This window comes from Calonectris borealis, chromosome 1 (genome assembly GCF_964195595.1).
Source record: "Calonectris borealis chromosome 1, bCalBor7.hap1.2, whole genome shotgun sequence".
NCBI lineage: Eukaryota > Metazoa > Chordata > Aves > Procellariiformes > Procellariidae > Calonectris > Calonectris borealis.
Window position 1 is genome coordinate 84,361,910 of NC_134312.1, and position 24,272 is coordinate 84,386,181.

At 44.3% G+C, this 24,272-nt stretch overlaps 1 protein-coding gene across 1 annotated transcript in view; it reads left to right on the forward strand.

Moving 5' to 3' along the window:
- Window positions 1-2,662: 2,662 nt before the first annotated feature.
- The window catches only part of LOC142088200 (alpha-2-macroglobulin-like), a 39,953-nt gene continuing 18,343 nt past the window's right edge, over window positions 2,663-24,272 (forward strand). The window contains exons 1-17 of the mRNA XM_075163292.1: window positions 2,663-2,870; window positions 8,003-8,186; window positions 9,001-9,157; window positions 9,718-9,770; window positions 10,450-10,470; window positions 13,382-13,550; window positions 15,485-15,569; window positions 16,291-16,414; window positions 17,131-17,245; window positions 17,369-17,478; window positions 18,360-18,521; window positions 18,799-19,026; window positions 20,726-20,789; window positions 22,029-22,171; window positions 22,534-22,683; window positions 22,905-23,075; window positions 23,805-23,904. Coding sequence (XP_075019393.1) covers window positions 2,782-2,870; window positions 8,003-8,186; window positions 9,001-9,157; window positions 9,718-9,770; window positions 10,450-10,470; window positions 13,382-13,550; window positions 15,485-15,569; window positions 16,291-16,414; window positions 17,131-17,245; window positions 17,369-17,478; window positions 18,360-18,521; window positions 18,799-19,026; window positions 20,726-20,789; window positions 22,029-22,171; window positions 22,534-22,683; window positions 22,905-23,075; window positions 23,805-23,904 — 2,125 coding nt within the window. The 5' untranslated portion in view covers window positions 2,663-2,781. The remainder of the gene's footprint in view (window positions 2,871-8,002; window positions 8,187-9,000; window positions 9,158-9,717; window positions 9,771-10,449; window positions 10,471-13,381; window positions 13,551-15,484; window positions 15,570-16,290; window positions 16,415-17,130; window positions 17,246-17,368; window positions 17,479-18,359; window positions 18,522-18,798; window positions 19,027-20,725; window positions 20,790-22,028; window positions 22,172-22,533; window positions 22,684-22,904; window positions 23,076-23,804; window positions 23,905-24,272) is intronic.

Genomic DNA, 24,272 nt, shown 5'->3' on the forward strand with positions numbered 1-24,272 from the left:
TCTAGAATTAAGCTAATTTCCCCAAGTGTTCTTTGGAACACAATAAAATTTTAGAATAATGTTATAATTTTAGTTTAGCATTGGAAATAAGTAAGTTTCAAAAACCTTCTATGGAACTGCCAAGTGCTACCTTTAAAAGTGAGAGTAAACATATGTAATCATTCATTTTCAAGCAGGATGAACCAAAGTTAATTGCTATTATTTAGTATAGAAAACCACTCTGCTTGGAGGATTATAAGAAATTAGATTTAGGCATTTTGGCTACATCAACCATTTACTGTGATGTGGCCTAATTTAAATTCTTTGTGATCGACAGTTAGGTACAATGATTCACTTGGCTTTTTGTACCAGCTTAATGTGGGGACTAGTCACTGAAGATACTAGATACGTACAGGTTGTCTCTTGATCTGCCAGGTGCGCAGTGACCTCAGACACATAGGAAGTATTATCATAAGAGGAAATACCTTTCCTGTGGTTAAAATCATGACTGCCAGTTCACTGAAGCCACCACCAAGTATGGCAAAGATGTTGCATGCCTTTTTCAGCAGTGATATCTTTTATTAGACCAGCTAGCCTTGTTGGAAGAAGTAGCCAGTCTTTCAGACACACAATCTCTACTTCAGGTCTGAAAAAGCACCCAAAAGCTTTCAAGCTAAGTACAAGTTTGGACCACTTGTTCTGAGCTTTGTGAGAGAGGAACCCGCTGAAGCACCAACTGCCTGAGCTGAAGGGCAGTTAGTGCTTGTGGAGCAAAGTGGGCATTAGGGTGTCAGAGAGCTGGTAAGTGGTTCCTGGAGGACTGAGAATCAGGTATTTTATACCTTGTGGATGGTAAATTGGTTAGTAGAAGGAAGAAGATGATAGTGAATAGGATCTCCATTGAATCACTGGTTTTGATGGCCCTGTAGATCTATGAATTTTAGTTTTACATGCTCATTCTTAAGGCGTACTTTGCATGTGTCCATTCGGATTTCTTCTTGGTTTCAATTTACAGCATCCTGAACGACAAGAGGCAACTTGGCATGAATCATGTTTTCCAGCAAATGCCCAGGACACTATTGCTTTGAAAACTGGTATTTTCATGAGTTATTTACTGCAGAAGTCGAAGATGGGAGTGAGAGGACAGACAATAGGGGGCATTTCTGGAGAAAGATCTGTATGGTTTCTATTACTTGGTAGTTACACAACCACTTTTTTATCAGTATTTCCATCTCTAACTGATAATCTGCTAAATCTTTTGGTTTGTGTATGTGTTCATTCCTTCTCCATATGACATTTATACACCACTTCCCACCAGCAGACACTGGCTGCCTCCTGACTGTTTTCCTAACTTTTGTAATTTATAAAAGGTGTTAAATTTTATTCCACAAGAGACTGTGCCTGATTTTTTAACACCATTCTTAAACTTCCTTTCAGCCCCAGACATTTCTGCACTGCTCTTCCCTGCAGTTTTCTGGCTACTACATCAGAGTCAAGACACACTGTATAGCTAACGTTCAGTCTTAACATTCACTCTTTTTCAAAGCTTAATCTTCAGGCAAAGAGCATCGCCTGTGCTGTTGTGACCTAATAAGCTCCCTTGCACAGAACGAGAACCTCTGCCACTAATGTGGCTTCACATAGACACATTCAAGGTGGTTTGTGCTGAAGCATTTTCTCTGCTGTGTTATTTGTGCACAATAGATATCTTCACAGGGATCATGAATCTCTATAAAAAGTGTTACTGTATCCTTTCACTCACAGGCACTGGAGAGCATGCTGACAGCCCTGTAGCTGGAATTTTGCAGTTTTCTGTGGACTGGTGCAAACACCCCACCTAGTTAGGCTTCTCAGGGAGCGCTCGTAGTTTGAACTGAATATTTCTGTTCTATGACCTGCTGGAATTTAGCAAACTTTTTTCTTACTAGATTCAACTTCTGGATAAGCTGCTACAACCAGAGGTTTGCAGAAGACCAAGTCAAGTGAGCAGCACTATTTCTGAGTGACTTTTGTTACAGATCTGAATCTGGCAAAGGGAAGGAGGAGCCACCTGGAACACCTGGAACATCTGCGCTCCAGGTGAGACTGAATGATGGAAGATGATGACCATGCTGGGGAGGCAAGGATGTCTCCCAACAGCATTGTGTAATATTTGTGCATATTCACAGTGGAAACAGAACTTATTTCCATATTTAGACCAGTACCCTACCTCACTTTGTGTTATATTCCTGACAGATCAATTGTCTAACCCATAGCAGCTCTGTTAGCAACTGTGTCAGCAAACTACTGCAGTATTCTGTTAACGTAATATAGGCAATGTTTCTGTCTGTGGGTTTCCTTTTGTTCTTAAAATACCTATAAATCTGGCTTTTGGCTTCAAAAGATCACAGTACCTCACATCGGAGTGCTGTGATTGGATGCTGCCTGCAGGGAATACTACCCTGTGTTGAACATAGTTCATTTCCCCAACACTGTGGATTTCTGGTGGGTTAAAAAAAGCGGGGTTCGAATCATTCAAAGATTTCTAATATAAGCACTATCCAATAAATACCTTTCCCCTACTTGGAAAGTCTCTGGCCAAATCCTGTCCCGCAGTTCCAGCTCCTCCTTACCGCCTCTCCCCATTTCCGGATGGGTCCTGGCCCCCAGCCCTTATCTCCTCCAGCCCCTGGGCTGTTTACAGAAAGCAGTTATAAAGAGGCTGAGCCAGCAGAGAGTGGAGGGGAATTACAAGGTGCAGGAAAACAGCAGCACCGGACCAGGCTGGGTGTCTTCTTGACTCACCACGACCTGCTCTGCACCATGGGGAAGAACGGGCTGCTCATCAAACCAAACATCTTCCTCCTTCTCCTCTTCTTCCTTCCCGGAAATACTTCTCCCACCACAGAACCGTAAGCTATGCATGTGGAGGGGGGGAGGGAGGTCTTAATTCTCCTTTTTTCCTTCAGTTTTCTTCCTTTCTGTCAAACCGCTGTGCCAGTTTCTTCACTCCTGCCCCGCATCCCGCTATTAGCCAAGCCCTGAGCTTCCTGCACAGCTCTGCCAGTGCTCCCCACTCCCACCCTGCAAGCCCCTGGTTGTCCAGCCCGGGGACCCCCCGCAGCTCCGCCAGTGCCCATAATCCTGCCCTGCAGCTGCCTGCTAGTACAGCCCTGGATCCTCACAACATCTTCGCCTAAGTATATTCCTGCCTAGAAACCTTCAGGTGCCTGGGGTTTTGTGCTTACCTTTCATGTAGTATCCTTGTTTCAATCACCGAGTTATTTCTCCCCGTTCTCCTGTTGCTTTCAAGCCGGTTTGCTGCCCTTTCTCCTGTTTCTTTCAAGCCAGTTTGTTTCCCTTGGCAGCATCAGATGTACTTGTTCCCAAAGAGGATCTGTGACCTAGATTCTCTTCCTCTGGCACGGAGCCCGGCGCTGGCACCCTCCCCTGGGGCATCCACCCCCGGGCTCTGCAGGCCTGCAGCATGGCTGCAGGGCCCGCTCTGCTGAGGGCCCCAAGGAGGGGGGCAGCCTGGGATGGCACGGGCAGACTGGAGGCTGGCATCCCCACGCCAGCCTCGCCTACCAGAGAGGACTTGCTCTGGAGCCTCTAGTCTGGGCGGGAGCAGCCTCCCTCTTCAGAGCCTGGCTGCTGTCACTCGCCGTGCCGGCAGAAGCGCAGTTCTCACGGCTGCGGGTCTCGTAATGCTTGCCACAGAGGCTTCACGCCCACAAGCACCGCAGCGGTGCTAGCAGCTGTAGCAGAAGGTGCAGTGCTACTGCTGCCGCTTGCTGTGTGGTCAGAGGTGAACTGGTGACCGGCCCAGACTGAAAGACCTTTGACTCACTGTACCATCAACCTCCCATTCATCTGCCCTGTTTGGGTGCTTCTGGGACAGATCAGCCAGCCATGTCTGCTCCGGGGTTAGGCTGAGCTCTCTGGTCTTCCTACAGTAATCTGATGTAATTAAGTAATTAAGATTAAGTAATCTTAATTCATTCCTGCCCAAGATCATGGGGAAAGGGAACGAATCCGTACTGCTCAGTCCTCTCCTCCTGTGAGCAACCTGCTACTCCTTATACCTGACCTGAGCACCATTTGGGGAGGGAAGAAGGGGGAAGGGCTGAGAGAGGTGGGGGAGAGGGGAGTGTAGTTGGAATCCACCGAATGAAGATAGGAGCCCAGTAAACAGTTGGGGAGCAGGGATTCAGTGGAGTCTGAGCAGTCAATTGCTAGGTAGGTGTGAGGGTAGTGGTTCTGTTTTAAGTGCTGCAGGGTAGACCAGATGCTGTGTATAACACGGAAAGGAAGCCACCCTTGAGTTGAAGACAAAGTGAAGCTTCCAACCAAAGCTTGCTTCCTGTGCCCAGCACAACTAGGGAGATAGCTTCTTTGAGCAGCAGCAGCAGCTGTTATTTCTGTTTCAGATATGGCCGGCAGCACAGGAGACACAGTTAAGGTTCAGACTATATATTAGGAAAAAAACTTATTCACCAAGTTAGCACAGCATTGGAACAGGTGACCTAGAGAGATGGTGGAAACCCCATCTATGGGGTCCTTTGCAACAGTCCTGTTTGGGGAGAGAAGCTGGGCTTGAGACATCCAGAGATCCCTTGCAACCAAAAATTTTATGATTCGGTAAGATACTGACAGCGAGATTTTTTTTTTCTTGCTCTGGATCTGTTCTGGAAGAATTCAATAGGAGGTATCATTCTTCTATTCTGATATGTGGTTGTGCATGCCAGCTACTTTACAATGCAGTGTCCATGCTTGGGAATATACTGCATATAGTCAGAAATGCAAGGTCATGATGGCACATGAATTGGCAGGTGTGGATTTGGATTGATGGAGCTGATGAAATTCACTGGCTTCTTTGGTTGGGTGTTTGTTCCAGGAAGTAGCTGAGAGTCAATACACAGACGTTAGTCTGTCTTAAGCTAGCGTATTACCTGCTGTACACAGACAAACTCATCATTTTTGCCTCAGCCACTTTCTCTAGGGTCTCCTATCCCTCCTTGTTGCCTGCTTCTGCTGGAGTCACTGCCTCTGTTTTCAGAACAGTTCGTTGCATCCAAGGAGGCTGCTGAGGTCTCTTTTGGCAGGTGCTTTTTGTCCTGGAATGTCTATACGTGGACTTTCTGACCCAAGTTATTTAAAGCCCTCATAGTACTTTAATACATCTAGCTCTTTTCACCAACACATCCCAAAACAGCTAAAGGGAGGTCTATAAACAGCGTATTTCATATCCTTGTTTCAAAGGCAGGGAAGCTGGTGTAGGGAAAAGTTCTGCACGTTGGCCAAAATTTCAGCAGAACACTGAACAGGAAGAGGAATGAGGCCAAGTTCCCCACAAACTAGGTCACGCTGTCCCTTCGGTAGACTGGATGCTACAGTCAGAGTGCCAGTGCCACTGACAGGGGGCAGGGGAAATGAGATTAGGGGAAGCAGGCACGGGGTGAAGCTGTGGTGAGGAGGCTCTGAAGGAAGGGAAGCACTGGAGCAAGCAGATAGTCACAAGCTGTAAGTCACTCCCTGGGTGGCTGGAGCTCCCTCCTTTCACTGCTTCTGCAGCAGCACGCACTGACCAGAGTTGCCGGCTGGCTCCTCGCCGCACTTTATCCCATTGCCTGGTGTTGAGGGAAATGAAAGTACTGCCTGGGTCCCACTGCCTCCACAGTAGCTTTAGGACTTCCTAAAAGCTCAGAGCCTATGCAATAATGTAGCTCTGGACAGGCCCAGCTATCTCTCTTCCCCAGGGCTGCCACCATCTGGCAAGGTGCACGTTAGCCTTCCCCAGTGGAGGGCTCACGGAAAAGTGGTATGAGCAGTCCTGGCCACATGTTTCCTCCTAGGCATACAGTGGTTAGTATACCCTGCAGACTGAATTGCCACCAGAAGCTCCTGCTGCTGCATCTGGATAGCTTGAATGTGCACAGGGAAAAAGGAATACCGGGTCCATAAAAACGGTCCAGCATCAGCCCAGAGGTCTACATTAGCTGTGTATTCTGTCTGTGTTGGTGGCCAGTCGTAGGTGCTGAGCGACGGAGTAGAGGAGTAAGGCAAGTACTGTGAAAATTAGTTTCCCACCTGCTATAGCCTTATGGAGCTTATATCAGAGGTTCAAGGTCTTACTGTGGCAGGGATTACACCTGTGCCGCTATGCTTTCTAGCCATTTCTGGGCAACAAATTTACCCAGGACGTTTTTTATAATCTTCGTATCAGAAGTAGCTGATCTTCTTGCCCTTATGAGCCTCATACCAAATTTTATATAGCTGGTGCCATAGGGCAGATACCATATGCCTTGGAGAGTTACTGGCAGGTGGGGAGTGACAGCTTCTTTTAAGGGCCTGCACTTGGCTGGACACGCAGGTAAGGCCCTAATTATCCAAATCAGTGGCATCTGCTGGCTCCTTTTGTCCCTCACCCAGAGAAGGACAGTCGGCTATTGTCTATCACCTGATGCAGCCTGGGTGTATATGCCCTTCTTGGACTGCTTGAGAGCACCAGATGGCTCAAGAGCCACAAGCTGGCCATACCAGAATTGAACATTTTGACTTTACAGCATCTGGTAGCATTCAGTTCCTCAGTTTAATTTTGTACATTAGCGACAAAGTTTCTGCTTCCTTCTATTTTTTCTAAGCCAGTTGCTTAATATTTTCAGCTGGTGTTGCTTAGTACGCACATTGTCACAGGTGGTGAACAAACCATACTTTCTTTGTGCACATCATGACTTTATAGTTTTCTGTCATGCCTTTTTCCAGGCTGAAGAGTCCTAATCTCTGTAGTGTCTCCCACTATGGAAATCATTCCAGATTTCAGATCATCTCTGCCATCTTCCACTGAATCTTTTCTGCTAAATCCATTTTTTAAATAGGAGCCAACCAGCATGCCATCTCAGTATATGAGATGTGGAAGTACCTTGCAATTATACAATGGCAAAACAATGTGTTCTGATTTGTCCTCTATTCCTTTCTGAACAATTCCCTACAGTCGAATGAGAATTTTCCCAGAGTGATCAACAGCACTCATGTCTGAGTGGTAATAGCCCACTTAGTGATACAGCATATACATGATAGCATATGTACTGTTGGGGTAATTTTTTCTTCCTCTATTGATTACATTCCTTTTATGAACAGTTCATTTGTCATTTTTGCTGAGCAGTCCCACCATATGACAAAAGTTTTCCACAAATACGTAAGTCAGTTTTAGGTATTTTCTTACCCTGGACAATTACCAGAAAATTGTACTTCCTGGATCATTTAGAAGTGTACTGAACAACAGGGGTCCCAGCACAGACTCCGGAGATTTTCACTGGTTCCTACCCTTTGTGTCCTATATTTCAACCAATTAATCCAGGTCAGAATTAATAATTTGATTTATTAGTAAAAAATTAGTAAAATGATCCCTTTTATGGGATGGCAGCTTAGTTTAAGGGTCTTTTGTGAGCTTTGTCAAAAGCTCTTTGAAGATGCAAGTACACTTGTGTTGCAATAAACCACTACTCTCTGAAACCCTTTGTGTGCTCATCTTAATAAGGTCCCAAACTGCAAGCACTCACATTTTTGCTCAGCATGAGAAGGATTTGGAAACCTGGATAGGCAAAGACAGGAGCAGCCAGACAAGTGGGTGGTTTTTTCAATCCTAAAACTGCTGAATTTTCAACCTTTTTTAGCTAATGTCTTTGAGTCTCAATAGGAGATTGTGGGTTATACAAAAATCAATTAACAGCCTGGAACCTTTCACACCGTCCTTACTCCCTGCTGTGAAGCCGAACAAAACATCCTTTGTAAAGGACTCTATTAGCATAGAAATTGTTCCTTCCACTGCAAGCATTTTCCTGCTTTTAGGCTAATTAGTTAGGCAGTTTAATATGTATAATCCCAAAATAAAATGAATGCTCATGTGTATATGCACTGCAATTCACAGGGATAGCAATGGATTAGGCATGCTGATTTGTTAATTTCCTTTCACTTAATACTGTTTCCTTAAAACTGTTTCACATTTCTGATCCTTCTGATTCTTGCTTCCCTCTCTTCCTAGGCAGTACATGGTGCTACTGCCCTTTCTGATACACACTGATTCTCCTGAGAAAGTCTGTGTTCAGCTGACCCACCTGAATGAGTCCGTGACGCTGAGTGCCACACTCGAGTATCAAGGGGAAAACAGGAGCTTGATTGATGACGTGATGTCAGAGAAGGACGTGTTCACCTGCATCCCTTTCTCTGTGAGTATCTCATCCTTGTGGAATGATCCCTTGTGTTTATTGATGTGGCGCAGTAGATCTAAACAGTCCAGAAATGAGAAATAAGACACGTTGCAATCAGAGACTTCTAAGCTAAGCCAAACAAAAAATGAATTTGATGTGGAAAATCGACTGTGGTAGCCTCATGAGGAATAATTTTCCACCATTATCAAATTCTGTGTCCCACATGATATTTCTGTGCATGCAGGGCTTAGAGAACTCTTTTGGGATCCTTCATCCTAGAACTTTGACTGACAGAACATACTCCATGTTTGTTTGATCTGTGTAAGCCTCAGAGGAAAAATAGCGAAGTGGAATGAGAACAGTAGGAGCTGGGGAATGGTTAAAGACAATGAGGTCCATAAGGTCATTTGTCTCCTTCTGAAGCCTATGCGTGATTGTTTCCTGGTTGGTGAGTAATCTAAGCAACTGGTCCCACCCCCTAAATAATGAATCTGGGTTGATTTCCATTTTGATAAATCATAGGATGGAACAAGATCAGATTCAATATTTCTCTAAGGAAAGTGTATAAATGAAGGAAGGGAAAAGGCTTCCAGTATTGGAAGGAGAGGAAGAAGAACCATGGAGAAAACACAAGGAAATTGGGAAGATCTATCATTGCAACATTTCCTGCGGTCAAGCCCTCCAAGTTCATATCAGAAAATTGTGTTTTTCTCTTGCTTCCAGCACTGAGTCTTTGGTGTCCCTTTAGGGAACTTCCAGACCCAGCTAATACTTCAAAGGCTTAGTGCAATGGGTGAATCAGTAAAGCAGTTATCCTCTTCATTCTCCTTAGCTTCCAAAATCCAATAGCACATCAGTGGCATTTCTCACTGTGATGGTGAAGGGGGCGACACTGCAGTTCAGGAGCCGCAAGTCGGTGCTGGTCAAGAATTTTGAGAGCTTGGTCTTCGTTCAGACAGACAAACCCATCTACAAGCCCGGACAGACAGGTACGGGGAATTGGGTTGGTGTTGACTCTGACAGCAGAAAATCTTACGGGCTTCCTTCCCCAGAGGCCCCATACTTTTATTAAAGTTTTCAGACTTCTTCATGGGGGGAATTAAAGTGCCCAGTAAATCTTATCTCTGTCAGCTGAGATCTAGGGCATGTGGTACCTTCATCATTCCTACTCTCCATCCTCCAGGCACAGCATCTCAGCCAGATGTAGGCACAGGCTCAGGTTCATTCTCCTCAGCTAGAAGCACGAATCTGGGATGACTTCAAAGCATAGTCTCCCTTGGCTGCACCTGAATCAACAAAGCGGGACAGGCACTCCCAAGGGACAATTCAGTTCAGCCAAGACCTGATTATCCTTCTAAATTTATCTGCCTTTCACCATCTGCAAGAGAAAGAGCCTGAAGTAATTGCTTCCATAATTTAGAGATCTCAATTCAGAGCCTGTTGATCCATGGAATGAATCTGAGTTATAAATTATTGAAACCCTGGCATTTCCTGGTAATAGCTACAAATTTAACAGTGGAATTTCCTTCTTTTCCGTTACACCCTTCAGTTCTGTTTCGGATCGTCTCTCTGGACAAAGACTTCTACCCGCTGAATGAGAAGGTAGAGCCATAATTCTTTGTTGTTAACCAGGAGGCTTAATTCCCAATTAACACCATTACTGTCATCATCCAGAACCACTGAAGACAGCCTTTAAAGCATATGATCCTTTCTTACTCACATCATCCTTGACCCATTCTATATCCTGTCCTGGGACGCACTCCACCTGTCTCTATTGACTGAGAAACATATCCCCTTTTTCAAAGGGATATAGGTGTTTAAAACCAGATTTGCAAAGGAATGTATGTGGCTAAGCATGTAGGCAGGGATCTCATTACTGAAAAATGGGTGGGACAATTTTCCAGATGTGCAGATGTTTCTGGCAGTCGGTGCAACCACATGCTTAGAGGCAGAGAGAGCAGCATGACAAGGACTTGGTTTTAAGGAACTGGTGAGGAGTGTAAGTCCACCTTTTAGCTTATTTGGCAATCAGTTCCTCACGCAGACAAATTCTTTGAAAACTCTCATTTCATCACATTTTCATACTGTGGTAAGACAAAAAGTTGGGGCTCTAAAATATTATAGAAAAGATTCCTTTAACCATCAACAACTAAGGAAATAGAGCAAGTACAGAAAAGGAAGAACCCAAAGGACTTCTTAGACGGTTGTTCTTCTGCCCTTCACTCCATTCATATGTGACTAATATTTCTAATGCTGATTTTCCTTTGTTCTTTCTCCACAGTTTCCATTTGTCTATGTTCAGGTGAGTAGATAACTACAAGTCTATTGTTTCAGCAGAATGTGCAGGCACAGAGGTAGTAGTCTCCAGCAGTGGTGTTTTCAGGCAGAGGTGCAAGGGAAAAAACATGGTAGCATGACCTTTTTCCTTTGTGTAAAGGAAGGCTTAGTAGTTGGGCATCAAAATAAATTCCGACAATGGTTCTTTGATTGGGGAATGCACTGTAGGAACAAAATAGTTAATCAGTGCAAGCCATGCTGTGAACAGAATTACACTTGCCTAGAGGTCATACCAGAATGGCTTATTCCTCTTCTCAAGCAGAACTAAGATCTTCTGTCTGCCAAGTGTGGTTGAAACCACAGAACTGCATTGAACAAACTAGCAAAACTAAAGAAACAAAATTATGTAAGTAGATGTCCTCTATCTTCCCAAGCATGCCCTTTTTGTTTGTTTTTTTTTTAAATGGTTGAACTTCAGTGACAGACAAAAGTTAGTAGGAAGGATGTTTCTGTCAATGATTCAAGTACTCACTTTTTCAGCTGAGAAACCAGAATTTACAATTATTATCTGGGACATCTTCTAGTGGAAAATTGATGGGAAGGACCCAGCGATGGACCCTGAAGCCATGATAGCAGCACAAACAGTGCTGGAATTATTGTGCACAAATCTTAAGTTGGTTTGTGTGATTATGGGTCCTACGTAGTCAGTTCTGTCATTGCTCCTTGCTGCTTGGGGTTGCTGTCTCCATTCTGCACTGTCTCTCTCTAGAGCTGGGGGTGTTGTCACAACAGGGGAGGCAGAAGGTGGGCCAGAAACAGGCTATGCTCCTCTCTTCTACCCTCCTGTCAGAGTGCTGTCACTCTCTCTTCCCATCAGCAAACTTCCAGAAGAGAGCTGCAGAGCTGGTGGGCCACTGACGGTCTATGAATATTTGGAGAAAGAAGAGTAAGAGAGTGTGTGGTGTGGGATAGCAGGTGGAGGAGAGTATCTCAGAACTACCTTCTGCTGAGGCTCTCCCATGGGGTTGTGGAACAGGTCCCTTCCCTTTCAATGAGATGATACTTGACGGAGTACAGGAATTTCATGAAAAGAGCAAGAAGAAATAAATCCTATCCACTGCCTCCAGAAATCCCATATGCCTTTGCCTAACAAGCTGAATAATTTCATAACCTTGTTTTGTTCAGTACCATGAAAGGCTTCAATTTTAAATCACTAGGAAGGCCATCCTGTGTTTTCAGCTGCAGTCTGTGAGGGATGGTGTTTGTCTGTGCTTTTTAAGCCAGTTTATGTAGGCCTTGTCCACCATCACCTCTCCCTTCCTCAGTGCTCCTTCTCAGTCCAGTGCTGCCCTTTGTTTGGCTTTCCAGATGTCTACAAGGCAGACTTGTAGGGTGGGAAACTCTTCTGGCAGCAAATTCACCATTTTTCTCTAGGGTATTTTTTTTGGCCAGATCAGATCTGCCAGTGCCGTTTACCACATGCTTGCATGAAATTTGGACTGGCCCAAAGGAAAGGGTGGCAGGAGTGAAGAAAGGTGACAACTTGAAGTCAGCAGTGCTGAGGAAATAAATGTTCATCAGTCCACACCCTTAATGTCACTAATTGATCATAGTCAGCCACAAAGGCAGAAGTTAGTATGAGCATATTATTTCTGAACTATTATCCTGACCTATTGCTTCTGCCATTTAAAAAAAAAAACCTTTCTGAGGAAAAACAAACAAACTGACTTTCAAGCCTTCCCTATAAATACGTCACAGAAATGGCAACAAGTTCACAAGCCCAGCTGTAAACATTTTCTTGAATTCCTCTTCCAAGGAAGCCAGTGGTGTCCCCCACAATAAGCGGTGAGCTTTTCAGCAGGGTTGAAACGTGGTGATGAAGGGGACTTGGTCAGAGCTGTGGAATGTGTTTTACTTACCATGCCTTCCTCCCAGCGTGCTTCTTGGGAAGAAGGCCCTCTCTTCTGCCCCCTGACTGGTGACCTCCAACTGGGGGATGTCATTCACATCCCCTTTTCCCTAAGCCCTGAGATAAAATCTCAGTGAAGTAAATGCACACAGTCACATACCTTGAGTCACATACCTATCTAGAGTAAACAGACTTTTGGTGACAGCCAAGGTACAATGCAAAGAGCAGGCAGAAAATGAAAGACTGTAAACATTAACCATCCTGCTGAGGAGCCTGGAAAGGGTGCGTCAAACTATGCAGCACCACTGCGTTGGTTCAGTGACTTCTACAAGAAATTTGGGGCTGAGCTGGTGAATTTGGAGCACAGCCTACTGACAGTCAGTTCACAATGAGCAATATCCAGCTGTAGTAGTGATGAGATTTCAGCTCCATCATTAGGAGCAGGGAGAGACAAGAAGGAGAGCTCTCAACTGGATGCACATATGTGGGATATACTTTCCTCTGTTCCTGTCCCCACTCCCTGACCCTATCACAAGCTTTGAACTCTTACCCGTGTACATTTCTCAGTCCCATAGACAGATCAGGTGTCTCATTCCTCAGCAGATTATGCACTGGTACTCAGACAGTCTCTATTCCAGGCATGGGAAAAAAGCTTTTAGCAGGCTGTATAGCAAGTGAAGGAGACTGAAACTTCTCTCCTTTCTCCCTGTGCTCCACTTACTCCTGCTATCCATCTCTTTGTCTTGTTACCTTGCCAGTCTGTCTCTCCCAGCTTCCTGTCCCCATCCTTCGTTAGCATGCAGGTAGAGCTGAGGGGGAGACAACATAGGACCTCCAGGGTTAAAAAGCTTTCTTGCATGCTAGTTATGCAGAATTGACAGGTAAGTGCTCACAGATCCTCACAGATTATTGAATAATTACAGCTAGGCATTTCCCATCTGGGATGTATATATACTGGGCACTCGACTGCTCTGTCCCTGGGAGCTTCCTGTACTGTCTTGTGACCTTGAGTTATCCTCACCTGCAGGACCCCCAGAGGAACCGTGTGTACCAATGGCAAGGGGTGGAACTAGAGACCGGCCTTACGCAGCTCTCCTTCCCCCTCACCTCAGACCCCATCCAAGGCTCCTACAAAATTGTTGTACAGAAGAGCTTCTCGTCCCATGTAGAGCACTCCTTCAGTGTGGAGGAATACGGTAAGGAGAGGAGGTATGGGCTGCAATGCCTTTTACTGTGACCTCTCAATTTGGGATTTCCTGGGAATGGCATGGAGAAGGGAGGAACTGAATACATAGGCAATGGGATTCAGAGGGGCTGGCCCAGAAGGTGCTGAGTATCAGAGGTGATGCTGACTTTATGGCATCTCTGCAACCTGCCTGAGCTTGTATTTGCTCATAGGGCTCTTGGGAGTACAGGGTCTGACAGGCTTCCTGTGCATGCCTTGTGGCACCAATTTCAGCTGATTTTGTTGTAGTCGCTTTTCCGTCCAGCAGCTTGTTGCACGTAGCACTAGATACAGAGTAAGAGATGACAATATTTTGGTGACCCTGTTCTGCCTTTCTCTCATCATCTGCATCAGTTCCATTTCTCCACTTGTAGTCTTCTCTCTTTTTCCTCTTCTTCCTTGTTTCTGCAAAAGCTCAGAAAATATGTTTGGTAGGAAACTTCAGTCTGAAGAAGAACACTCCACAAACGTTACAAGCAGATGCAAACACTCTGGTAGTAGAGACTGAGTAAGGAGAAATGTGCTGCCCCAGGGAGCACTCTAACCCCCAGTTCTGTAATAAAACTTCTCAGGTGTTTGTAGACGTGTACTCTGGCAAGGCTGTGTGCGTTTGAGGAGGCTGCTTGGCCTCTGCTCTGCACTCCAGGGCTCCCCCCAGCTGTATGTGGAGCCCAAATGACGCAGTGCATTGCTCAGAACCTGCTGTTTCTGGAATACGCAGGGTGCAGACCCAAAGAAGATTGTCATTGGAGTCCATGGGAGCTGACTTATTTGGGTCAAAGTCAGGCATGGTGGCTAGTATGAACATGGTGAATCATTTGAACAGAAACCAGCTTATAGGCTTCAGCCTGCCATGGTGACAGATGGACTGTGCCTCCTCCCACAAAGATCATTCTGAACATCTCCCAAAATCAAAGATGTATGTCCCTTTCTTAGCCTCACACTAAACTTGGTTTTTTTATTATTTGTTTTTTAGTCTTATTCTCATGAATCTCCCCTGTTGCTAAGTCTCTTGCAGCCTTTTGAGGAAATGTGCCCTGGGGTTGAAACATTGAGTTTGCCTCCCATCCTAGAGGCAAATTTATGTCTAAACAGTATAACCCAGGGTTGCCTTCCAGTTCCTGGGTCTGGGTGTGCACTCTCCCTGCTCTTATTTTCTTGCGCTGTGAAAAAAACCTCAGGTGCACCACCTGGAAGCAGGCCATTACATACTTCAGTCCAGTCCCGGGCTTGAGTAGTTGGGGGCTTAGGGTTGCAGGCTGCAGTATGGGAAGAGAGTTGTAACTTAATACTTGGGAGCAAAATATGCCTTTTACTTGCCACCCTTTATATCAGGCCTTGTTGCTGCCTCGTCCACTTGAAAATATAGACCTGAGAGTCTGTGGCTAGATTCCCTAGACCTGTCTGGACATGCAGGACAGTTTCACATGCTACATTTTAGTGAGCCTAACAGTAGCTTGGGATCTCCAGAGCAGTGAGAAACAGACAGAGAGAATCAATGATTCGAGCCGTTTCAATGTGGTAAATGACACAGGTGGTGAATGTGCTACTCCAAGTCTTAGTTGCAAGTTTTGTATTGTGAAACATGGAACACAACACACAGGGCCAGTGTGTCCTTCTGAATGTGCATATATAAGGGATCTACACTGCTGCCTGGTGTCAATGGGATCACATGAGCATGTGCTGCAAATGAGGGAAAGTAAGGGCTATAACCCTCCTTAAATTCCCTTTAAACCCAAAATGGTAGTGAAGGCTGAGAAAAGGGAAGGGGTAGCAGAGCTGTACTGCAGACCACAGAGAGGTGAGGGTTTGTATTAAGATGATCCTGGCTCTGTGTTTGGTTTGCTGTGTAGTGCACAGCTCTCCTTCACTCTTCTCATTTCAGACTTTCTCTCTCCCATCTAGTGCTGCCCAAGTACGAGGTCCTGGTGAAGCTGCCCAGGATGATCACTATTAAGGACGTGGAGCTTCCAGTGTCCGTCTGCGGTCTGTAAGTCACAGAGCTGGAATAAATCTCTCTCACTTATCCTTCACACCTCCTTTCTGCTGAGGACCGAAAGAAGAACTGGGGAAGGCTTTTCATACTTTTCCCAGTCATCCAGTGCAGACTTGTTCCACCCTATCAAACCTGAGCCTGCTACTTGGCCTGAACAGTCAAAGTGAAGGGTCTTCTCTATGTTCCTTAAAAGATGATGCCAAACCAATCTGCAGCTCTCTCCTCCCAGTTTACTGTACATTTTCTCTTTCTGTCTTTACATTTCTTCAGTTAGAGCTTCTCTGCCAATCCTGAACCCTCAAATACTCAGAGATGTCAGATCAGACATCACTTAAACAGTGATGGGTGCAAACCCAGCGTTCTCATTTTTAACTCATAAATTGCTCCTCCTGAGCCCCTCGTTGCCTTTCTACTTCTTCGTTGAACCCTCGGCAGTTTGTGATACAAGGATACGCCCGGCTGAAATAATTTTTTACAGACAATCTTTTACTGCATTCCTGCAGAAACCTCCCACCTAGAACAGATTCTAATGGATGATTCCATGGAAATGATGGAAATGTAATCACTAGAATCATTAAAATATCAGATTAGTCAGTCTTTAAGAAGAAATATTAGGAAGTCATCCACAGAGGTCTTTAAGGAGATGTGTCTGAATGTGACTCTCTGACTGATTGTCTCATCATCTAACATATTGTTTAACACTTTGTGATTATAGATACACCTATGGGAAACCTGTTCCCGGTTTGGTGAATGTCCAAGTGTGCCGGAAATTTTCCCATTCTGCTTCCAATTGTTACGGAAAAGAAGCAGAAGCTGTCTGTGAAGAATTCACTAGGCAGGTAAGTCCCAAGATTAAAACGTAGGGGTCTTTCTTATGGGTAATGGGCAATGTTGTCTAAAGGAGGACAAATCTGTAACTGTTGGGAGACAGTAGGACATCAAAGACAGCACTCTGTCCAGGGAAAAGCAGATGTTGTCAGAGGAAGGCATTCTTAAGAGGTGGGTCATTAAACTGGAAACAGAACTGATGAAGAAAACCCCACAGCTGAAATCCTGACCCCGTTGAAACTAGTGACGAATCTCCAGTTAGCAGCTGTGAGGTCCCGGCTATTGATCCCCAAACTGAGAAAAGGATCTGTGAAAGAATTTTGTGACTGCGGGAGGGACTGGCAGGGAGCAAAGAGCAAAGAAGATGAGGAGAAAACAAGAAGGTGATATTGTATATGGGTCAAACACAGGAAAAAGGAGAAAGAGCAACAAGGAAAAGAGTGAAGTTAACAGAAAAAATGAGAAGGAAAACAGAATTAAGGTAGGAGGGAGTTAACAAGAAAACCAGTGCATGCCTTGAAGAACTGAGTGTCAAGTACCTCACAGAACACAGAAAATGCATGGATGAAACAGTAGGAAACAGCTGTAAACAAGTTCTGGTCTAGAACATAAGGCTGAGATTTCGTGACAGAAGTTAAGCATGTTGGGTTTGGGGTATCTATTCCTGTCCCACAAGGCACCAAATTTGTTCACAGAATTCCAATTTTCTCTCCAATTCCCTGCTTAGGCAGACGCTCATGGGTGTGTTTCTGGTGTAGTAAGGACCAAGATATTTCAGCTCCAGCGCAGGGGATATGAAATGAGTATCGAGGTACAAGCCAAGATCACAGAAGATGGCACAGGTATGTATCACATGGAGATGGTGGCCATAACAGGAGAGCCTGGCAAAGATGAGGAAAGTGGAGTGACATGTCTAGAAATGCTTCCATTCATTAATAATCTCTCTTTACTGTGCTTTCTCTCAGGAATAGAGATGACTGGAACAGGCTCCTGTGGAATCACATCCACCATGAGCAAAATCAGCTTTGACCTGCTGGACTCTCAGTACAGACCAGGGATCCCACTCTTTGGGAGGGTAGGGAACTTCTGAGACCATGGACAATGAATGGCATAGCAAACTCACAAGTGCACAATCCCATCAGATGGAATAGCAGTGTGCAGTTGACATGGTCCACCTTCCTCTGCCTTTGCACAGGCAGACAAATTACTGTCAGTTGGGGCACTCGAACAGGCACATGGACCTGAACCTCCTGGCAGTCAGCCCAGTACAGAATAGAAGGCCTGTTGTTCTGACACATGAGAATAACACCAGGGAGCAGCAAGTGCGGGCTATTCCACAAAGGAACGTTATCCAGGTGCAAAGGGTGACCACAACACAGGTAGGCGTAGTGACCTCATCAACAAGGGCACAGTCCCACAGTACCCAACCAGACAGAGCAGAGCAGGGGTGGTGACAGTAACAGGTTCCACCAACAGTCCAGCGATCACCAGACAATGTGACATGATGTGTCAGGGCTGAGCTCAACCAAGGAAGTCCAGTTAACCAGATGGGAACAGCAGGAGAAAGAGCTGGGTGTAGGTCTACATCTGATGTAGCTTTAGTCAAGGACTGGGGCAAGGCACAAGCCTGAACTTAGAGTTCCTGAACCAAGAGGCAGATGATATGTGGTGGAGGTCCCATATGAAGCTGGCCAGAGGAATTAAAACCTACTGAGGAACTTAGGGTCCTGACAGATAATTTCCCTGGGCCGATCAGATTGTTTGGCTGAGAATTTTCTCTGTTGCTGCCTCAGACCACTTAGGACTCACCCCACACATTTCCACATTTACATCTTTTGTTCTCCTCCATAAGAAACATCCCACCTGGCAAGGAGGAAAAAGGGGAAGAGGCTTTAAGACTTGGGAATTGTTTTCTATTTCCAGTCTAAAACCTGAAGTTTGTTTCTGCTCTGTTAGGTGAAGCTGGTAGATGGCACTGATGCTCCAATTGCCAATGAAACCATCATGATTTCTGTGGATGGAGACAGATACAAAGGGAATTACACTACAGATGAGCAGGGACAATCCTGGTTTTCCATAAACACTACCACCTTCACACAAGCCTCCCTGGAAATCCAAGTGAGTGGCAGAGACACGGCAGAGGGACTGGGGTAAGCCTCTGTCTTTCTGATCAGCAGAGGAAATATCTATCCATGGGTTATCAGTCTTTCTGCGAATCGGAAGATAAAGCAAGTTTCTTGGCAGGTCACCTGTCTTCTTTGTGTCTCCTGTGCATGTTTTCTTCCTTCTTCTAAGAGTGGGAAATATAGAACATACCCAGAGTTTTTCTGTGGACGTTCATGTGACTTGTTACCTGGTTTTGGTCAGCTGTGAACTTTTTATTCTTCTTTATCAGGCTGATCATAAACCTGAGCTGAACTGTTATGACAGCGACTGGATCACACCTTCATATGAGCATGCCATGCGTAGAATAAGTCGGTTTTACTCGCCCAGTAAGAGTTTCCTCAAAATTGAGCCAAAACCTGAGACATTAAGTTGTGGATCCCCTACGGAGATCCAGGTGCACTATATCTTCACACCAGAGGCCATAGGAGAGCAGAAGAAAATTGTCATTTACTATTTGGTAAGAATTATTTATGGTTACTTTGATCTATGGCCACAGAGAGCACTGTGGCACATCTAGCTACTTTCCATGAGGAGCAACCACAAGCACTGCTATATGGTGAGTTCTTAGTCAGTAATGATAGAGAGAGTTTGAAACTGAAAGTGTGGCCTGTGGCAGTGGGATTTAAACACATTTCCGTAATGGTTCTCATGTTGTCTTCTGTGTGCAGACATGGGTATGGTGTACATGTTTCATTACGAACAGAAGAGAGACAAAATGTTGATGGAGAGATCATTGTCTTGAGTGCAGCCATCCAAGACTCTCATTTCATAATACTCCACTCCCAGTTTCCCCCATTCTAAATTTTGGTTCATATATGATCACAGCTCAGAAACCAGCATCCTACGACAAGAAGGTGAAAGATGAGGAGGAAAGCAGTCTCCTACTCAGTTTTATCCTTTGGTAATCATCTGACCACTGAAACTAAAGCAACATCTCTAACTACAGCACCAGAAAAGCCCAATAAGCTTAGAGCTTAGGTCGCATATCAGGCAATGATGGAAAGTTTGGGATACCAGAGTAACTGGAACAGACTATAACATGCTGGCATTAAGAACCGTGAATTAATTCATTTGGGGGGGCAGAGAAGAGAGACTAATTCAACTGTGACTGAACAATGATCTATCAGTTTTGCTTGGGAGAACAGGAAGAATCAGATGAATATTCAAATAGAACTTCTTTCCCCCTAAATATGTTTTTCTGGTTTTCCCATTTAGTGACGCTAGCAGAAGAGATGAGAGTAGCCTTGGAGAGCTAGAAGAAATCAGTAGAACAGAAGACACTCCTGTTCTGATGGATTGTATAGAACATTGGGAGGACTTAAGACTGAGATTACAAAAAAGAGAATAGAAACCTGTGGTAGAGATCTCCCTGTGCTTATTTTCAAGACTGCTAAAAATAAATTGAAGCACAAGATTCCTGTTTATCCCGGTAGCTTGGGAAAGCTGGTTCTTAAGTATATACATACAGCAGGTAACCAAACAGTGAGGGAACTTACATTTTTATACATGTGAATCTCACATCTTAAAATTAAAATATGGTGCTATGGAATAGATAAGCTCCCTGGAAAATAATTTTATAAAAGGTGGTTTTGGTTGTGAAAAAGGAAACTTTTTCTAGAAATGGGGAGATTACAGCTAGCATTCAGGCTATTGCTTACTGCCTGACTTCAGGTACCTTATTCAAGCTTGTCTTATTTACAGCCTGTGCTCTTCTATTCCAACTCTGTGTGAGTTATGAAACTAATCCTGATTAAATTTTTCTCCAAACTGTTTCACAATGCAACTGAGAGTGGAGTGAGGAGAACTTTTGATCATCAGTCTGTTCCAAATTGTTAGAAATGTGCGTATGACCCCCAAACTTATGTGTGCTCAGAGGCAAAGTGCATTTGAACCTGACCTGTATATACAATATGTACAAAAGGGAAGCCAGATCTGACCAATGAGGAAACATTGGTCCTCCTAGGAGTGAAAATTTCTGTCTCCAAAGACACAGTAAATTCCAGTCTGGCACTTGCTTAGGATCTTCTTTGTTTTGCTCACAGTCAGCAGTGCTGTTCACACTCACACTCTACAGATAACCCAGTGAACGTTCATTCTCGTTCCCTTCAAGACAATTACAGCAGCAACAATTACAGGAAGGTTTCTCTGTCACACAGGTGATGGCCAAGGGAGGCATTATATTAGCAGACACCCATGATCTGACTGTGAATCCTGGAGATGGTAAGCAGAACTATGCATTTTTAGCATCACTGATGATAATTTGGGGGCAGGGGAGCTGTAAAGAAATTATTTCAATTCCAACATTTAATGTTTGAATTGAAATGCATTTTCAAAATTAAATCTTTTTAAATAAAGTGGGTTGGGTTAGTTTTGGTTTTTCTGAGTTCTGTCAGGTGCTATATTTTTGACCAGAAAATTTTAGAAAATTCAACAAAAAATATGCATAATGTTTTGGTCATTTTTCCTCAAACCAACATTTTCTGCTGACCACTCCACCCTATTCAGATTGTGGATTCTTACCAGTGTTGTGAGACGCACATGTACAGTGAGCAGGAAGAAGAACATGTCTCCCTTTCTTTCTCTCTCTCATTTTCCTTCATTTTTTTGGTATTATTTCTCCCTTATGAGCATGCAAACACATACATACTTATATTCTAACCAATACATTTAATTTTATTCATATAAATGTCCAAGGATTACACATTTCAGTAACTGAGGCTGGCTATGATACATCTTTAAAAGTCTTTCAACAATGAGACCAGGGAGACATTTTGGAAGTCTATGAGAAGGAATTGCACTGCACTGGGTATAAACAGTATATGGAAGTAAAAGATCTTGCGTGCTGCATGTTCACAGAAAGTTCTGCATCCTGTCTAGTATTAGTGACTAAATTAACACCCTGGCTCATAACAAGAGATGTTCTATCACTTTTGTCCAGATTGTGACATGAAGCTCAGGCCCAGCTAGGAAGAGTCTTTCAACATAGAAGGGCATTTTCCACTGTGGTTGGAGCAATAGTTTGGTGTTCCAGCTAAATGCTTGCTTAGCAGTAACTTTGCAAAGTTATTCTTTCAACCACTCTGCAACCTTGACTGCTGCCACCCATCACAACAGCCCCTTATTTCTGCGTTTTTTCCCTCATCTATTTTTGTAGACTGCAGAAGATCTTGGAGCTTGAGGAAGAAAGGGGTTGGGAAGAAATTATGCCAGATGTTAACTGGGGAGAATCTAGAAGGCATGTTGAGGCCCACCAAACTCATCTCATTTGGCTATTACGTGTTCACTGTTTGAATGCAGGTGTCTTCAGTAACAGCCATAAACTTCAGTCATGTATCAGTATTCCTGCCGCTGCTAACAAAAAATGTTCAGCATGAGTGAACTTGTCTTTTTTATCTGGGGAAGGCAAATGCATATACTGGAACTTCTTGTACGTTGCTTAGCCTTTTTTCTCTCTGTTAGCCTACGGGACATTTCAGTTGACCTTCCCTGTTGAGGCGGCAATTGCTCCCCTGGCACGGATGCTCGTGTATACCATTTCACCCAGTGGGGAAGTCATCGCCAGTTCAGCAGATTTCCAGGTTGAAAGTTGCCTCCCCAATAAAGTGAGTATAAGTCAGGGTTTATGCAACCCATGTTTGTCTCGTGCCAGTATTTCAGTTACCAGTTCCAGAATGGAGGCAGAATTCACAATGGGTTCATGAAATGGTCTGACCAGATGTTGACTGAGGATTAGTGACTGAAACTCCAGAATAAGTTACAAAGCCATAACTATAAAAAGTGGAGCAAGACAGAACAGGGAAGAGAATCACTGGTCATTATTAATTACGTTGGTCAAAGCTGAATATATATTAGAAGAGCTGCAAGGCACTAGCAGAGTTCAGTTCACAAGGCTAGATGCTTCAATATAACAGCATGTAACAGAGTCTGGAAAAGTGATTGCTTTAACTTCCTTTTGGGGTTGCAGGTCAGACTGAGTTTTGTACCCAAGGAAGGTCTTCCTGCCTCCAACACACGCCTGCAACTCCATACCTCACCAAGGTCCCTGTGTGCCCTCCGTGCTGTGGACAAGAGCGTTCTCCTCATGAAGCCTGAAGATGAGCTCTCTCCCAGCTCTGTAAGTCTTGGTTATTTCTGGTAACGAGCAAGCACAAGAATGAACCAGTTCTTCAACTACAGTTAACACCACTATGGACATGGGGCCATGTATTTTTATAGCTGCATTCACAACATTTGTTTTTTAGAAGCTGGCTTTTAACAACGAAGTGTTAAGTAGTGTCTGTGTCCCTATAAGTGCTGACCTGCCACACTTTTCCCTGGTTGTTTGCATTTCCCCAGGTGTATGATCTTCTCCCACTGAAGGAAATCCGGGGTTATAGTTTCAAGGACTACTACCTGGAAGAAGACAACGTAAACCCTTGTGTGTCACTTGACAACATATTATTAAATGGATTCGTCTACATACCCATTTCTCCTGACGGCGAAGGTGATGCTTATGACATTCTCAAAGTAAGCTCCAGCCTTTTGTTTTAATTTGTTATTTCTTTTTGGAATACAGTCCCCTCTCTTCTTCTCCCCTGTCCTGAAGGGTGTTTTAGTGAACTTTGCTCTGAGCTTGCTAACTTTTGTATGCAAGACAATAACCAGGCCCAGGCCCTGCATCTGTGTAGCCCATCATTGGTACCTGAGTGCTTCTCTGAACCATTAAAACTTTGAAGGGTCTCCTCATTGCCAGTAGAGATACCTGTGAATGGGCTCAAGTAAGGAAACAGTCCTGAGAAGTAACCCTTGGTACCATAATATTAGAAACCCTTCCACAGTTGCGTATGTTCTCTCTCTATCTGGTGTAGATGATAGGTGTTTAATAAAGTGCCAGTTACTTTGATAACCCACAAAAACACCTATACCCATCTAGAGAGTCCTGTACAAGACTTTTTGGGTACCCTCAATCTAACGCTTTTCACACATGTCATTTTCACCTAGGCAGAAGTCCCCAAGGTAGTCCTGTGGCCTTAGCTTTCCAACTAATCATGCCAACATTTAGCCTTAAGATGAGTACAACATCATAAAGCCTCAACATCTGGGTTGAACCAGTCTAACTAGCACTTACATACAAGCCTTTGTTATTCTGATTGATACCAGACATAAGTACATCTATTCTTGACGTACTAAAAATAGTTTATTTTCAAAACTGTGTTTGCAATTTTTTTTTTTCTCTTCTGTCTCTTTGTTTACTAGGAATTGGGCTTAAAAGTCTTCACGAGCAGCAAGATCCATAAGCCTGAAATCTGCCAGCATTACCCAGGACACATGATGGAAAGGAGTTACAGTAGTCCTAGTAAGAATACGTGCTTCATTTTACCTCCTACACAACTACCTAAAATTTACCACCCTGCTTCCTTCTTTCCCTCTACTTCTTTGAATATTAATTACACCAGGCAGACCAGATTCTCTTGTCAGATAACACTGACCTAATTCAGGATCACTCCCTTCTGGCTTCAGTCCTGAAATATGAAACTGATACACCTCTGCCTGCTTATCCCCAGCTAGACAGATGTGCCTGGCGAGAACTGTGTGTGCTCGGTAGCTCCCATGCCAGCCCCTACAGCAGGGATCCTGTAGGCACTAAGACACTCTGCCTACATTGGATGGACTGTGCCAGCACAAAGTAATGGGTTTTTTCCATCATATCTGAGTCCAGCTATG